At 36.6% G+C, this 17,956-nt stretch overlaps 1 protein-coding gene across 3 annotated transcripts in view; it reads right to left on the bottom strand.

The window, feature by feature from the left end:
* Positions 1–17,956, bottom strand: part of CycB3 (cyclin B3) — a 101,349-nt gene that overhangs the window by 9,999 nt on the left and 73,394 nt on the right. For all 3 annotated transcript variants that reach the window (XM_081769057.1, XM_081769058.1, XM_081769056.1), the window contains exons 7-8: positions 16,276–16,450; positions 9,470–9,575 (exon numbers count right to left, since the gene is read on the bottom strand). In XM_081769057.1, the coding sequence (XP_081625183.1) occupies positions 9,470–9,575; positions 16,276–16,450 (281 nt within the window). The remainder of the gene's footprint in view (positions 1–9,469; positions 9,576–16,275; positions 16,451–17,956) is intronic.

Genomic DNA, 17,956 nt, shown 5'->3' with positions numbered 1-17,956 from the left:
GTGGTACAGCGCTGAAGAAAGCGAAGAGGATCGTATCGCCCGGAAAGGTCATGGCCAGTGTGTTTTGGGATGCGAAAGGGATCCTGTTAATTGATTACCTTGCAAACGGGAGAACAATTACAGGCGAATATTACTCCAACCTTCTCGACCAACTGGATGCGAAATTCGCGAGAAGAGGCCTACCTTGAAGAAAATCATCTTTCACCAGGACAACGCACCTGTGCACAAGAGTGCATTGGCGATGGGAAACCTGCCGGATTTGGGGTACGATTTGCTCGGTCATCCCCCATATTCTGATTTGGCACCATCGGACATCTATCTGTTCCCAAACTTGAAATTTCTTTCTGAAAAGCGCTTCACATCGAATGAAGAAGTTGAGAGGGTCGTGAATGGCTATTTTCACAGTCTTCCAGACTTACTTCCGGGACGGAATACTGATGTTGGAGAAACGCTGGACCAAGTGTATTGAAGTTAATGGAGATTATGTCGAAAAATACAATCATTTTTTAACTGAAATTCGCAATCTTTCATTATCAGGCCGAGAACTTTTCACCCCGCCCTCGTATTATACTGTTGAGTCAATATATTTGCGATCTATATACAAGTCAGTTTACAGGATGTTTCAAAACACACAAAAGAACTAGAAAAATTTATTCTGCTTATCAATAATAAATAACATGCTCTCAACTACTATGTCGACCTGTGTTATATACGAGTAAAGCAGCTGATATGATGTAAATGTTAAATGAACATAACTTTGAAATTGTGGATAATTAAATTGTTTACAATCTCTTTAGGTTCAAATTTAAAAAGTTTCATTGTATAACCTATTTAGTCAGTATTTTGTAACAGTTCGTATGAAAATGCAGTTAAGAAATTTTGGGTTAAAAAAATATTGTTAAATTATTTAAAGCTTCTTTGTCTTATTTGTGAGTACTGTCATCAAGAAATTTTAATATTTCTTCCTTAATTTGAGAGCAATGTTATATGTTTGCCAGAAGCTGTCGTTAAGTTTTCTTGGAACTGTTTATGAGCATCCAAGTTTGGGGTTTTTCTTTTTCGTAAAGGCAGTCCTTAGGGATAAAATGTTACAGGCATATCGATTTGTCATTGATGTCATTCACTTCTGCCAGTCATCACTGACCGTATACACATGTGATAAAATCTCTTGTGAAATGTAATTTGTACAGCTTTTGTAATTGAATTAATTTCATAATCTGTACTTTCTGAAGTAATGAAGCAACGTTATTCTCACACGGAATAAACAATAACGACTCCTTGTGCCAGTGATGTCAGAGTTTGCAAATCAAGAGTTTACTGTTGTGACGTTGATTAGTTTCATCTTTAATATAAGTAAAGGTGGTTCCCTTTAAATGATTTGGACAAAATTGGAATTGATAAATTGTCACGGAATGATATACTTAAGAAAAGGGAAGAGATTTAGGTTCTCGTAGAATGTACTTAAGTGTGACCAATCGAATGACCTTATAGAGCTTAAATGGACCTAGTTTGACACTTGCTTGTCCATTTCCCATCTTGCTGTCCTCAGCCAATACACTTTCTTTTGTACGTCGTTAACTTCATATGCAGATAAATCTCAAACATGATATCTGCACAGCAGTATAATACATCACACTGAATTTCTCAAAATGTCACGAGTTTTAAATTGTCCTACAAAGACAAGTTTTTTTTTTTTTCTTCCGTTTTTGAAACTTTGTAAGTTGTAAAGGAAGCAATTCTTACTGTTTACTCTGTTTTTCATGTAGTACTTTTACGTCGCTACCCTCCGCCCCCAAACAAACCTGAGATTACATTTCTTCTTTGAGTGAATATTGGAAATGTGTATTTTGATGTCAACTGATTAGGTGAATGTAGACGACCCCAGGGATCCTTTATAGCTGATTGAAATCGAGAAAATATATCAATTCTCCATTAATCTGTAACTCAGTTAGCTTTTTCATTGTTTTTTTTTTCTTTTCTTTTTCGCATTCGTAAACTGTTAGTATGTTTCGTTTTAAAGATTTAATTATCAGTCTACGTATTTAAGAATTATTGCAGTAGAGCCTACAGAACAGTTTTAAAAAATACTATGTACTTAGGTACTGTCCATTCGTGTAGACAGCTTATGCACCATGTATTAGTTATATGATAATTAGTAGTGTCAAATGCTTATTTCTTAAACTGATACAATTCAATTCTTGAAAACAGTGGTACCTTGGTATACGAACTTAATCGCCCCATAACCCTGCTCCAGTTCGTCCCATTTCATTTTCCCTTTATAATAGTTATTTCCCCAAAGCCTTCAGCTCCTGCAAACTGCATGCTAGCGACATCTCTTGGCATTAAGTAGGAGGCAGTTCAGCTAGCAAAAACTACTAACCCGACTGAACTATTAGGAACGTAACATTGGAGGTGTCTGCTTTTATAAATATGTAAAATGGATTAATCCGTTCTTTGGTCCCACCAAATTGAATTTTCAAAATTTTTAACAGTAAATACACTGGATTTTAAGCTAAAATATAAGGCATGCCCAAATGAAAGTGGGACTGATACATTTAAGCAAAGGTGTATTTAGTTTTAATACATAGATACACTATAAATTGAAAAGTGTTACATAAGGGACAAGATCTGTGTAACAATACTGTCTGTACATAATCATCTAGGTAAATGATACAGGTGTCCCATTGATCCACGAGAAGATGGATACTGTCTGTGATGAAAGTTGAGGGTTGCGTGCGGAACTTCAACTATTTCTCGGACTTCATCGGTTCCCTTGCTCACAGACAGGCTGTCTGCAATCTCCCGGGTGGTCATTCGACGATTCTTCCTCACAAGGGCGTCCACTGCAGCAATTTATTCATCCGTGATGACAACATGTGGTTGACTTGGTCGTGGCATGTTCGCTGTACTCATGTCCATGACGAAACTCACTACACCATCTGAACATGTGACATACACTCAGTCTCATACATATCCTTCATTCGACGGTAAATGTCAGTTCCACTAACACCTACTGACAAATATTGGATTACTGCGCGTTGAGCCTGTTTGGAGGAATCCATGGCACGCTCATTACCTGTTATCTCGCTTCTGTTGCAGTCAACAACACACAGACGTTATCCACTGTATGTCAAATTCCTCCTGACATACACTGCTAACTACCAGGGAAATCGCAAAGTTCTACCACTAGGAATAACGGCGCTCCAACCTCAGTCCCACTTTCAGTTGAGCATGCCTTATATAACAAATACTAAAAAGGACCCTCCACGTCACGTACCAGAGAAAAAAATATTTGGTTGTTGGACCATTTTATAATCACTTTTTTGTTTGTGGGTTCCTGCAAGATTACAGTCCAAAATGGACTGTGGACGTACACTGTGTGGATGAATTTCCGGTTCCTCCCACTCACTTTCTTAGTTTCACACTTATTATCCATCTCACCATCTCTCTCAGCCTCTGTGCCAGTGGTCGAAATGAGACTATGCGGTAGTATACCATACCGCCTCTGATTTTTCAGTGATGAAGGCATACTGCCTCTGGTTTGTTACTGATCAAGACATACCGTCATTGGAAAGTGGATGCTAATACACCTTTAACCCATCCATTTTTTATATGCAGTAATTGACGAATAGCTTTACACAAAAAATATAATTTATTTTTACATGTAGAAATAATTTCTAAGTTGACAGCACCGACATTTTTGTTGTCTTTTTCTTATCTTTTGTTTTTAAAATGAGGTGCCTTCAAAGTTAATCTAGTTTATATTTTGATGTGCCATATAGAATCTTTTCTTTCGTATATATGTGTGTGTCTTCTTAATTTCTATTAAAATGTCGCGTTTTGAGCATGAGCGGATTTAGGAGTTGTCTGCTGTGGCGATTCTTCCGGGATTTGGAATACCCTTCAGTCGAGTGGGGCCCGAGAGTTCTCCCGCAGGAAGTTTTTAATATAAAAACTGTTTTTGAGCATTTTCGTGTATATTTCAGGGATATAGAAGCAAAACCTGCTAAATCCATTTTTCAGTTTTGTCAGGGAACGAAGAAAATGTGACGCCCTTACGTTTCAGAATTGTTGAATATTTCTTTTTGTTTCCTTGTTTAGTGGTCACTACTTAATGCAGATGAGTGAAATCTACCACTAAACAGTCTCTCCTCCCTGCCCCCAGTAACTAAAGCGAAGCTCTCCAGTGGTTGTCAGTCTTTATGTAAATAGAAATTCAACATATCACTGTATTTTAACATTTAGATAGCCGGTATGTAGAGTTAAAATCGCAATAAAACATACCGCCTCTCCCCCCCCCTCTTCGAACACTGCTCTGTGCATAATTGTGGGATGTTAAAATAAAAAAAAAATCGCAGTTCAAATATCCACTGTTGGGAATGGTAACAATCTAGATCTTAACTATGGTCACCAGCACCTCTATTAGAATTAAAAACAGGAATTAGTTCTGAACAATTTACATTTACTATTTTAACAAAAGAGACACTGACCAAAGCTTAAAACTTTACTTTATTTTAAATTATAATTTGTTACTGTTTCGGATATCTAGCATATCCTTCTTCAGACACGATCGAAATTAATGAAAATACAGACATATATATAAATGTTGTTATAACAGAGTTTAAATTCTTTAACCGTCATATATATATTCATTGTTATAAAAAATTTTAAATTCTTTTAACAGTCATATATAGAGTCATTGTTGTACTTTTTTATTTTTATTTATTTATTTATTTTTCTTATTTACCTATGCTAGATATCCGAAACAGTAACAAATTATAATTTAAAATAAAGTAAAGTTTTAAGCTTTGGTCAGTGTCTCTTTTGTTAAAACAATTAATCCAAAGCCATGAATAGTCTTATTACATTTACTACTAATGGAGGTCTGCGCAAATATATCCGCATCAACATAGTATTTACGGATATGTTATTTTCTTGACGGATGAAATACGGATGTTCGTGTATTTTTTCAATTGCATTCAGCACTTTTAATTACTGAATTGTATATTAAAGTGTGCTTAGTACCATTTTGGGAAAAGGAGCAAAACTGTTCCGTTAAATTTTATAATATCTTCTTCGCTCCCTTCCTCCTTTTAACAGTAAGAGCTCATACTTTATAAATAACTAATATTACAAAAAAGCATTATGAATTCGCTATTTTCTTAACTTTGTCATGAAAGGACCTTCAGTAACTACACATTTTTACATTGCTTTCGTAATTTGTGTATAATATATAAACTGCTCGAAAGTTTCCGAACTTCCCGGATTCTTGTATCTACTGTAATCGTATTAATTTGACAAGTAAACTTTAGCACTGCGTCAAAGGTACGCATGCCTAAAGCATGAATTTGACAACAGTTGCATCGAGGTATGAGAGGTACTGCAGATGATATGTCAAGTTATAATTCTTAAAACTGAAGCAAAAAGAAAATTTTATATAGATATTACATAGAATAAAACTGTGGAAGGTGAGGCAACGTATTAGTTTTGTTTGGAAAGTGCAGACAGAGGGTGAATGCAGTGACAAATTTTAAAGTAGTTCAAATTTTGCAGTTATTTACAGCTTGATATGCGAACGTTTGAAACTTCAAAAATACCATACTTTGAGAAGTGTTTACGACGGTCAATACACATTCTTTTCTGGTCAAGTGTTGCTCCGTGGGAGCGTATATGTAATACTTGTTACTATTTCAACTAGTAACAATGGGGCATATGAAACCATCGTTTTTTTTTTTTTTTTTTTTTGCGTGTTTTAAACGTTAGCATATCAACAAGCTATAAAGAACTGCAAAATTTGGGAAACTAGTTTTTTTTTTAAAATTTCTGAGTCACTGCATTCGCCCTCTATGACTACACTTTCTAAACAAAATATCTTTTTTCATCTTCCACACTTTTGTTTCTACTATCCAATATCCATTACACTGTCTTTTTTGGGTTCAATTTTAAGAAATATAATTTGACATCAATTGCATTACCTCTAAGACCTCTATTCAATTCTCATTATTTTTTTTTTTTTTTTGCTAAAGGCAGGAATACCTCTGATAAACAGCAGCTAAGTACTTGTGCCAAAATATGGTTGCAGCAGATGCTACCAGATATAGGGTGTCAGATTTTGGTAGGTGATAGGGGAGGTCATTCTAAGCAAAAATGCTTATGTGAACATAGGGTCTATTCCCCCTCGTTCCGGAGATAGGGGTGGGGGTAACTTTTTTGCCTCTTACTCTTGCTGATTTTCGTTTGAAACATTCTAGCACACACTGTAGTTGGGGTTATGTTACATATTATACCTCGTTTGAAAGCTAATGAAACAGGCTTGCAGATAGTGTACAAATTGTTCCAGTACTGCATAAGAGAGGGTAGTAATGGAGGGGAATTTTTCAAATTTCCCTATAAAATTACTATTTTAAAGTAATTTTGCACTGTTCTTGAGTGGAAACACTTTCACTATAAGAACAGTATCTGATTAGGCGAAAATGATACTGTATACCAAAGATCCGGGTGAGGTGTTAAATTTTTAGCTTCATTAGAAGCCGTATTATTTATTAAAAAAAAAAAAAAAAAAAAAATCTTCCTAACTCCTTACTCTAACAACATAATGTTCGAACTTTCCAGAGATGATGGTGGTTACGAATATTAATAAACGAATGTTTTTATGCAAAGTTGTTGGAGAAACAATACTATTCCCTAACATACGAAAGCTCTACATTTCTACGCGGGAACACTACAGTTCTGAACAACAGATGGCAGTGAAACGAATTCAAGTTTTCGTACAACATACTACACCAGAATGTCTACTGCAATAATTACTTTAATACATAAACAATAGTTACTTCTAATGCATACAGATACAGACGTAAACCTACTAGCGTCAACCTTCAACGTAATTATTTTGCCCGTGCAGCAAATATTCAATCATATCACCGTCCTCCTCAACGCACTTTGCAATGCGCGTCACTACATACAGTGTTGCCCGACAGATATCTTCTCTGCGCTCTTTGACGATGTTGAATGCCTCTAGAATGGGGCATAACATTGGCATCGGAATTGGATATAACAGTGGCAACGTCTCTGTTGAGTACCTGAGACAAGCAAAATGTCTGTGCATTAGAAGTAAGTATGATTTCGACAACCCTGTTGTAATGCACATTTTGGGGTAGTATGTTGTACGAAAAAAATTAATTCAAGTTTCACTGTCATCTGTTGTTGAGAACTGTCATTAGTGTTCCCGCATAGAAATGTAGAGCTCTCGTATGTTAGGGAATAGTATTGTTTCTCCAATTTTGCATAAAAACATTCGTTTATTAATATTCGTAACCATTATCATCTATGGAAAGTTCGAACATTGTCATGTTATTAGAGTAAGGAGTCAGGAAGAATGCCTTTTTTACGGCTTCTAATGAAGATAAAAATTTGACACCTCATCTGGATGTTTGTCATAAACTCATTTATTCATTATTTTGGCTGTATGCAGTTCAAGCAGTTTAATTCTCTTTTTAATTTAAAAGAACTAGCATATACTAGCAGACGACGTTCTCTGTGTATGTATGTGTGTTCTCTCACTCCGAAGATGCGTGTGGGCGTAGTGACCTTGATCAACACTTCTTCAGCCAATCACAGATCAGTCCGCTCTTACGTCATTTAACGCGTGAAATCCACGCGAACAGCGAGAGCTGAAGAGATTTAGCGAAAAAAAAAAAACCATTCGGCGCGCGAAAGCAACTAAAAGGACAGCTTCTAGCATAACGCTGCACAGAAATAAAGTATAAAAATGTAACTTCCAAGTATCTTCGCCTATTTAGTTATTTACATATAATCCATATAAATTCAGTATTGTAACCGATATCCCACATTGGATTTGTAAGTATTATTAACGTATTATTAAATTATCAAATCAATTGACGAGTATTTTCTGCGATTGTGCATGTCATCTCCCACGCCTCATGGCTGTCTATTGAGTACATGGTGCAAAATTTACTTTCTATTTATTTGTGTAATTTGTTAATTTTCCGAAATTACGATGCTGAATATTTTGTGTTTCTAAAAGTTGTAAGTAGAATTTTTGCTTATGTGTAGTTGTCGTTGAAAGGAGCTTTCTTCGGATAACTTGTTTCATCGTCAACGCTCGAGCAAACGTCCTATTTACGACTATCAAATATAATGCTTGCTCTATCTGGATTACCATCCTATGGAGTAAACATTATATGTTTGATTAGGTGAAACTGATACTGTATACCAAATACTGTTCCTATAGCTACTGTTTCCACTCAAGAACAGTGCAAAACTGTTTAAAAAAGGAAATTTTATAGGGAAATTCGAAAAATTTCCCTCCGTTACTTCCCTCTTATGTAATACTGGGACAATTTGTATACCATCTGCAGACTTGTTTCATTATCTTTCAAACGAGGTATAATATGTAACATAACTAATTACGGGGTGTGCTAGAATGTTTCAAACGAAAATCGGCAAGTGCAAGAGACAAAGTTATCCCCACCGTATCTCCGGAACGAGGGGGAATAGACCATATGTTTACATAAGCATTTTTGCTTAGAATGACCTCCCCTATCACCTCCTAAAGTCTGACTTTCCTCACCGGACACCCTATATATATATAAATTTTATGTTATGTAGTTACTAACAATCGCAAAAGGTTTTACTAATGTTAACTTCAATTTGATCGGAGTAACATCATTGGATTCACAAAACAAAAGATTTACCGTTCTTACGTTAAACTATTTTTGTAAAACAAAATTTTATGTATAGAAAAGTAATTGCTAAAAGACAAGAAGTTTCAATTATGCCGTAATATGAACTACGAACATCGATAGAAGTTTGTCAACTAGTCTCATCAATATTGGACAAGCTCTCCAGAGAACTAGATCCTGATGTAAGATGAACCTCCACACAATAAACCGAAACATGGCGATGAAATTTATCAACGGAAACTGTGCTACCAATCTTCTAATTTCCAAATTCTAAGTGATAGTTGGTTGCGGAACAGAAGTAAAGTATCCTTCGTGACTTACGCTCAATGGAAGAGCAAAAGCTTTAAAGTGCAAGGATCATTCAGGAATTAAGAGTCTGAAATAAGTGATTATTAGTAATATCAATGAATATGATCCAATACTGACTAAAAGTACTAGGTTTACTAGATTCACTTTTAAACTCTGTACAGTCATTGTGAAGTATTTAAATATATGTAAAAGGTAGCCCAGCCACCGTTACATATTACTTAGATGTGCATAGGTACAATTGTACACATTACAAAGAACAATCCATTTAAAACGCAGGATTCGAAATACTGATGAGAACTTATTTTACTTAAAATTTAGGAGAAAAAATGGAGGAAGATTTGTGTCAGAATAAATGAAATAAAATGAACGACAAAAAGCAAGTTCATTAAGTTGCAGAGATTCTTTAGTAACCGGAGATTAATTCAGTAGTTTTGTTAGTTAAGATTTTGTAAACTTACTTGTGAGAATATTTGTTTCTGATTGTCTTTAATGCCTCCTTTGGTTTTTGGTGCAACATTGCATTCAGCTCTTTTGCTATATCAATGATCTCTTCCAAAGAGTACCCTAAAATGAAAAAATAGAAATGCATTGTTTTAATGAATACGCTAGTTATCATTCTTCACTAATAGAACCCAGAACTAATGCACTTTATGAGCATATCTAATCTGTGTATTTCCATATTCGGTATTATAAGGAAAAAGCAACATTGTCACAAAAAGACCGCACAATTCACTTTTGTGGTATTTGCCCTTTGATCACATCAAATTAAAATAAATAAATAAAATTAAAAAAAAACACTGATTAATACAATGGAAAGGATAAAACTGATCATGATTTTTAAAATACTGAACTAGGACATGACACCTTTCTATAATAATTTACTTCCTTGAGTAAAAGTAGCGTTTGAATCCCGCAAGTTTCATTATACTAATCATTAATAAGTCATGATTAATTTTAGTTCTTCCGTTGTTAAAGTAATTTACTTCCACAATTTGTTAATATGTGCCCACAAAAAAAGGGGAAAAAAATGTATGAAAAAGTGAATTGTGAGAGGGAAGCATTATTTCTAATTATTTGTATACCTTCTTGAGTACAAACTAATTATAAATACTCAAACATTTAATACTAACTTCAATACGTATTACATTTCAAATTTTTATCTAAGAACTAACCCATTCACCCAGTCTAGTACGTAGACTATATTCAATTCGTACAATTTAATCCATCAGTCTGCATAGACAGATTACCAGTCATACGAAATCTAACAAACTAAGCGGTGTGAGTGTGTCAGTTTCTTAATGTTTGTCGAAAGATGTCTGTGTAATAACGTTTTGCAACTTAAGGAACTATCGATATAGTGTATAGTTTCAACGTTTAATGTAAAACATTTCTAATATGACAATGGGTTAGACATTTAAATGCGAATTATAAACTAGTTACGTGTTAGAATAAGATCCGAGAACAGAAGAGGAAAAGAAAACGTTGAAGTAGTGATTTTGCGACGTCCTTCTGGAATACCCCAAGTAGTGGAGGAAGGAATTTATTAAATTTATCAAGTTACTACTATGGATTTTATCCGATGCACTTTACTTCAGAAACGATTTGAGCATCAAACCAAGTTTTATACACAAGGTCCAGAGCACTCATCCAACCATTCTAAAATCTAGAATATATAGCAAAATGGAAAATTCAAAGCCTCTTAATTGTAAATAAAACATGCAGGATCGAATGGAAATTTTCAACTTCCAACTCCAACCGGAAGTCATTTTTTAATTGAATAAGGATAAGTTTCTTGAATTTCGATTCCACGCCGAAAAAGAATATTTTGTTCTAAACTTTTTTTTTTTTTTTTTTTTCGAAACCCTAGTTTTCAACCCCAAAACGTCCTTACTCTCCTTGGAGAGTTACGCAAAGAAATTAAGTGTGGTGCTTTGTGAACTTGAATACGTCAACGAGGGTATTTTCACTGAAAATTGGTGAAACAGAACTCCTGGCTTTACCGGAAGTAGTGCACCCGAATCGGATGTTACAATCCAACCGCAAGGTAGTCTGTGAATAGAACATATGTGTACTCTGAACAGTAGTTTAACATGAATTGATTGTTCGTCAAATTTGTTTCACAATCTTTTTTTCAGGTGTTTTTTCTTGTAATTCCCGATTTGGGTAAATCCGTGTCAAGTGATCCAGGAAAGGAATAAATTGTTGCTTGACAATTTTTAAAAAATCGGATTTTTGATGTGCCGTTACTTTATCATGTTAGTTCAAAACAACCATTATTTTAAGTTTAGTGACTTTAGGTCTCCCAAGCGAAGGTTTGGGTTCACTGTAACCCCTGATCAGCTGCATCCAGCTGGCGTTGTTTTCATAATGTGACAACATTGTTCTTGGGAAACAGAAGAGCCAAAAATTACAGGGACCTTGAGGACGAGCTCATTAATACCTGGAAGATTGGCTGCAACGTGACACTGAAGATGCACTTCCTTTACTCCCATCTCGATGCGTTCCCAAAGTACAGTGGTGTATTTAGTGATAAACATAGCGAGCGGTTCCACCAGGACATTTCTCTCATAGAACAGCGGTACACAGGACAATGGACTACAATGTTAGTTGATTTCTACTGGATGCTATAGAGAGATACTCCAAACACCATCCACAAGAGGAAGGCAAAGAAACTGCGTGTAAACTAGGTAAGTTCAACTAATGTATATATCCTATTGATTACGGTATGTATGTATGGTATGAATATATGTGAAACGTAAAGTCCCAACTTACTCGTAACCCTGAACTAGGAGACAATTTTAACTGTGTTATTAGTGTTCAGCGCGTCGAAATCTGTAAAGACTGACTACTTTGGTTTCTGAAGAAAAACAAAATTCACTGTAGACCAGTGATATCAGACCAAGACGAATCCAGCAGCGTCCATTTTTCAGCGAGGCCTAGTTTTTCCCAACGACAAATTGCGCGAATGTACAATCATAAATCGGGGATGTAATATTTACAGAGGTTGATTCATTTATATTGAGCCGAAGTCAATATGCAACTGTACCATGCATGCACAACCCATCGCGGTAAGGTTGCAACAAGGCAAGCAATAGTATCTTGCTAATCACGCAGTATGGTTGAGCGTAGTTTGATGCCGCCGAAACTGAACAGATTCTGGGAAGGGTTCATTGTAGCCCTTTTGACGCTAAGTTTTAGTCGTCGTGCATTATAGAAATGTGTCAAATGCGTAATTTTCGTGTAGGTGTGCCACTATGAATCGTATTATACTGAAATATGCGGCACAGAATTCTGGGTCCACCACACCGACGCAAGCAACTAGAAACCGACCTCCTCTGAAGATGACCCCGCAGCTAATGCGTGATTTTCGGAGTATGGCGACCTCCGAAAATCTCACCCCAGACAGCGGATAATGGCCAGCAAATTCTGCACATCGCAGGCAACAATCAACCGCGCCACTCACAGGAGTAGTGGGTACGCTTTGAAACTGCGTCATGTGTCTGAGCGAAAAAGGAACTGCACGAGGCTGTATGATCATCATTTCACGTTTGATCGGTGGAAGTTCGTTGTTACTCTTGAGGCGTGAATTGACCTCGTGCCATTACATACAGACCTGTTGATAAGGCCGAAGGATGTTGTTCTCCCAGTGCGCAGAGTACCTCAAAAAGTTTCAAGATTGTGGCCGGTTTCCCGTATAAGGGAAAACAGTCTCCGTAGAACAGTAGTACGTCAAAATCAATGCTGTGTACTGCCAGACATGTCCTGATTGAAATATACTAGCATTATTTGAACAAGACGTGAACCAGATTGAACTGCACCAAGACACGGCATCCAAGCACACGACGAAAACTTCGCTGGAATTCTATTGCCGAACGGAACAGAAAAATGGAATTCAGACAATTCCCTTCTTTAGCATTCCTGTCAACAGTTCAGGTACCAGCACAATGGACTATTGTGCTTTCGAAATCTTCAAGCGGTACCTGTCCCATCATCGAGTCCGCACAGTCATCAGCCTGTGGAAAGGCTGTAAAGAGGAGTTGGATGCAATATACATAATCCAGCTGCAACGTGATTTCCTGCAATGGAAACTGATGCCGGGCAAGTCAGTAGAGATGGCCTGCAGATGGAACAGGTGGTGTAAACACATTTCCTAGGTGACATTCAAATTCGGCTTAATATAAATGAATCAACTCTGCACAAACAAAAGTTGAGCTTTAAAAAAAAAAAAACCCTATTTTGACGAATAATCGAATTCGTGTTGAAAACTACGTTTTATTCGGAGACTACCTTGCGGTTCGACTATGCAACATCTGGTTCGAGTGTACCACTGCTGGTAAAGCCAGGAGTACTGTTTCACAGTGGACATAACCTCGAACAATGGGACTGTTAAGAACTTTTGGTTAGAAACATTTTTTTCGTACCCTAGTTTTCAACCCCAAAATGTTTTCCGAAGTCCCATTTTCTGGCGTGGAATCTAAATCCGTTAAGAAAATTACCTTATTCAATAAAATACTGATTTCCGGTCTAACTAGACCAGTTCCAGTTTGAGCCGGAAGTTGATCTCCAATTATCCGTTAGGTTTCATTAACTATTAAGAGACATTGAATTCTGCATTTTGCTATATATTCTAGATTTTAGAATGGATAGATGGATGGCCTATACAGTTGATATGGCAGATTTTGCCCTTGGACTCGGAGTCCATGATTTATATTGGATTTTCTCCTGTCTTGAAGCTTCAAATCTCATTTGACTTTCTCAAATACCAATTATTAGTAATGTTATACACATAGGCTGGATTGGATTAAACTAAATTGTCAAATTTAACGTTTCGTTTCAGCATCAAAACTGCATGAAAAGTGGAGCTACAAAATCTTATGAACTATATGAACTCCAAACAAGATTTGAATTTAAGTCTCCTCATTCAAGTATGAGCACTGGCTTTTAGTCAGGGGTGGATCCGGGGGGCCCCCAAAGAAGTCTGTCCTGGATCCGCCCCTGCTTCTAGTCACGAAGGAGTTCGGATTAAAGTTCGCGTTGAAATTAGTCTTAAGTTCTTCAAACGGTGAGCCGAGGAATAGCAACTGGTGTGAATTTTTTATGAACTTATTTTTATACATTTATGTTACATACACTTCAGTGGTTTACTTCTATAAACATGAGTTTTTCGCAATATTTAAAGGTTGCACTTCTAAAGTACTGCTAATAAACCGCTTAGTGAAATTATAACCATATTAGTATGAATCTATTACTTTATTATTCTTTGCTGAGAATTTGATGACATTACTCAGTTGATCTAATGAAATTATGTATTGTACCGTATTTGCCGGCGTATAGGATGCACTTTTTTCTCCGAAAATATTTCCTAAAAAAGAAGGGATGCGTCTCATACGGCTGTGCGTTTTATGTCAATAAAACAACTCCGGGAACGTGTGTAAATACATTATAGACAATACTTTTGAATTATTACTGGCTGTCATATACTTTGTGATCACCCTTATATTTCAATGGTGCCGATATGGGTTTTCCACAAGGAATCTGCCTGCGAAGATTGTATTAATATTTTTTTAAAACCTTTATTTAACAGTTTTTTTTTTCTTCATTTTTCATGCAAGCAGCGTTAACAATGGCTAACAACGAATCACACCAGTATAGTGTTCTAAGCTAATAAGATTTCAGTGCATTGTTGAAGCTCTTTGAACTGCGTAATCCTACTTGAACCAAACAAAACACTGGCGGTAGTTTTCTCCTGCTGTTCTTTAGTCTTTGTTGTGACAAGTTGTTACAGTGTTACGGAGAAACAGCTACAACGTAGCTTTTAAGCTCCAAGTTATCCAGTATGCGAAAGAAAATGAAAATAGACCCGCAGAACGTAATTTTGATCCACCACCTTCTGGAAAGATGATCTGGACCTGGCGACAGCAAGAAAATGAACTGAAGGCAACAAAGCGTTCTAAGCATAATCTTTGCAGATGAGTCGTGAAATGGCCACAACTCGATGTAAGAAACAGCACTACACAAAAGGAAGGAGGGGATTGCAGTGTCTATAAAGGTGATCAACCACAAATCAAAGTGTATGACAGAGAAAAGAGGTATCACCGATTTTATTGGTTCAACTTCGTAGTGTTTACGATTCATGCAAAGAAATAATCTTTCCGTGTGCGCTAGAACAAAAATTGCACAAAGAATGCCGGATGAGTATGAGGACAAAATCATTCAGTTTCACAGATATGTCTTGAAAATCAGGAAACAATTGAACTTTTGCAAATAGCAAATATGGATTAGGTTCCCTTAGCATTTGATGTATTTTCAAATAAAACAGTTAATATAAAGGGCATAAACACCAACTCTAAAATCTACTGATCATGAAAAAACGCGCTACACTGTTGTGTTATGCTGTGCAGATGGAACGAAATTGAGGCCGTTCGAGATCTTTAAAAGAAAAACTACCGACGGAACAAATACCAAATGGAGTATTTGTATTCATGTTCATGAGAAAGGTTGGATGGATGAAAACTGATTAAAGATTTGGATAGAAAAGATGTGGTCTGGATGTCCTGGTGGACTACTGACGAAACCTTAATTGCGTGTTTGGGATTAATTTTGGGCCCATAAAACAGACGCTGTTAAGAAGCAACTGCGTGATACGAAAACTCACATTGCCGTAATCCCGGGAAGGTTGATAAGCCATCCTCAACCTTTGGATGTCTGAATCAACAAACCTTTCAAAGGATTCATGAGAGCCAAATTGAATACATGGATGAGCTCCCCTGCTTTTGATGTTCCTACAGGAAGAACCACCTAATATCTCACAAATATGCGAATGGATTAAACCATGGGAGGAGGTGAAAAAGGAAACTGTCATTAAAACATTCAAAAAATGTGGAATCAGTAACGCTCCGGATGGTTCTGAGGATGACATTGAAGAATGTGGTACCTCTGCTGATATGATAAAGTTTGAAGTTCTGGTGATAGTAATGACAGTGATGACTGAAATCTTCCATTTTGACCGAACATGTTTTGTTCCTTTCTACCCTGGCAGAAGTACTATAAATGAACTATACCAAAAATTGACTTTTTATATTGTAACTTTTTTTATTTTGTGTTTATTTCTACGGTTATATTTCATTACAATGCAAGTAAAAATAGTTACCGTAATTTTAACGTAAAATATTTTTTCTAAAAATTGCTATTGAAAAAAAAAGTGCGTCTTATACGCCAGCAAATACGGTAAGTTTATTAAGTTTTAGTATGTACTAAACCTTACCTGAATAATACTTCAACGTTGGTGTCCAGCCACTTATATTCTTCATTTTTAAAGCAACATATAAAGCTGCAGCAGCAAGCTTGGAGTCAGATCGTGTGATGATATTGTATTCCATTAAGGAAGATTCAAGGATATAACGAGCAAGCGTCAATGTGGGCATTGTCACTCTTGCGCACTAGAAGTTAAAAATAGGTATCAAGACTAGTCAACGATAAACTATAATTATTTTAGAAACAAATCTTCACACTTCTTAATATATGTCGTCTCAGCTTTATCAAATTCCTCAAAGTCCCTTATTGACATTTTGGGATATCTGTTCTTACTTTTGCTAATTGACGAAGGCCACGAAGTGTAAGTGACCATTTACTGACATCATTAGGATTACGCTAATGGACTTTATAATATAGCAATGTTAGTACGTACGTTATTTCACACGATAACTCGAACGAAAAAGAATATTTGAATTCAGTTTTCTGCAATTGTATTCGCTAAAGTGATTATCGCAGTAGACTTCGTTGAGTCAATTCCTTAACACCTTCATGTACAAGTGTCGATTCATATATTGATACAGTGATATACACTGTCTTGAACAGTTATACCTTTGAACAAAAAAATTTAAACTACAAAAATATTCAACAAAACTGTCTTAACCTCGGCAAACTGCAATGTGAACTTCAGAGGATTCATATTTTATGTATGCACAGATCCATATCAATTTAGGGACACGTGTCAGATGTTTGCGTTGCCAACGGTCAGGTGGTGATCGCAGCGGCAGGCTGTTGAGGTCAAACTCCGTAGTATGTAAGTAAAATGACAATGTGCCGAGTGAATTAAGTAAACTGTAAAAGTGTAAAATGGGTGACGATTTAAAAGAGCTTTGTTATGTGGTGCGAGCATGACGAAAATAGCAAGTAGGTTGGACGTGTTGCGAGGGGCATTGCCCAAGGTGATTATGACCAATAAAAGCAACATCGGTAAAGACAGTGATCGAAAGAAAACTGCGACAGGTACTGCAAGGCATTAAAGCAGATTGACATTCAGAACCGTCGAGAGACTGCGAGAAAGTGACGGAGGAACATGTCTAGACAATTTCTGTTTGCCACGAGTTACATACGTTGTCAGATTGCACGGGTGAAATAGCTGAGGGGCCATAACGCTCTATCACGACGCTAATAGTGCTGCAAACACGGAACAAGGACCGCTAATGACTAGAAACGTGTGATAGGGTCAAATGAGTCATTTTTAACTATTTCAAAACACGAGTCTTCGTCTGTGTGGGGCGGACGGCCAAAGAAGCGTATGATCCACAGTGTTTTAACCAAACGTGATACATGGCGAAGGCTGCGATGCTCTGAATCGCAATATTCTAGTTTAGTGGATCCAGTGCTACGTTTACTGGTCGTATCATTGCTTGTGATTAATTATGTCGCTATTTTGGGGGACCATGTACATCCTATGGTACAGATGTTGCTTCCGGGCAATGAGCCATATTCCAGGATGATAGTGTGTCCATTCACACAGGTGGACCTATTGCAGCGTAGTTTGACGAAAATTGGGATGAAACTGAACATCTGCGGTTAGTTTGAGACTAATTCGGCGCAAATTTCTGCCATCATCTTGTCTCACGAAACTAAGTTATGCATTACAGGTGGAATGACGCAATATGACACTTGCTATGGTG

This window comes from Thermobia domestica, chromosome 8 (assembly GCF_964235325.1).
Source record: "Thermobia domestica chromosome 8, izTheDome1.hap1.1, whole genome shotgun sequence".
Classification (NCBI taxonomy): domain Eukaryota; kingdom Metazoa; phylum Arthropoda; class Insecta; order Zygentoma; family Lepismatidae; genus Thermobia; species Thermobia domestica.
The sequence above is the reverse complement of the archived record's forward strand: the minus strand, read 5'-3'. Positions and strand labels throughout refer to the sequence as shown.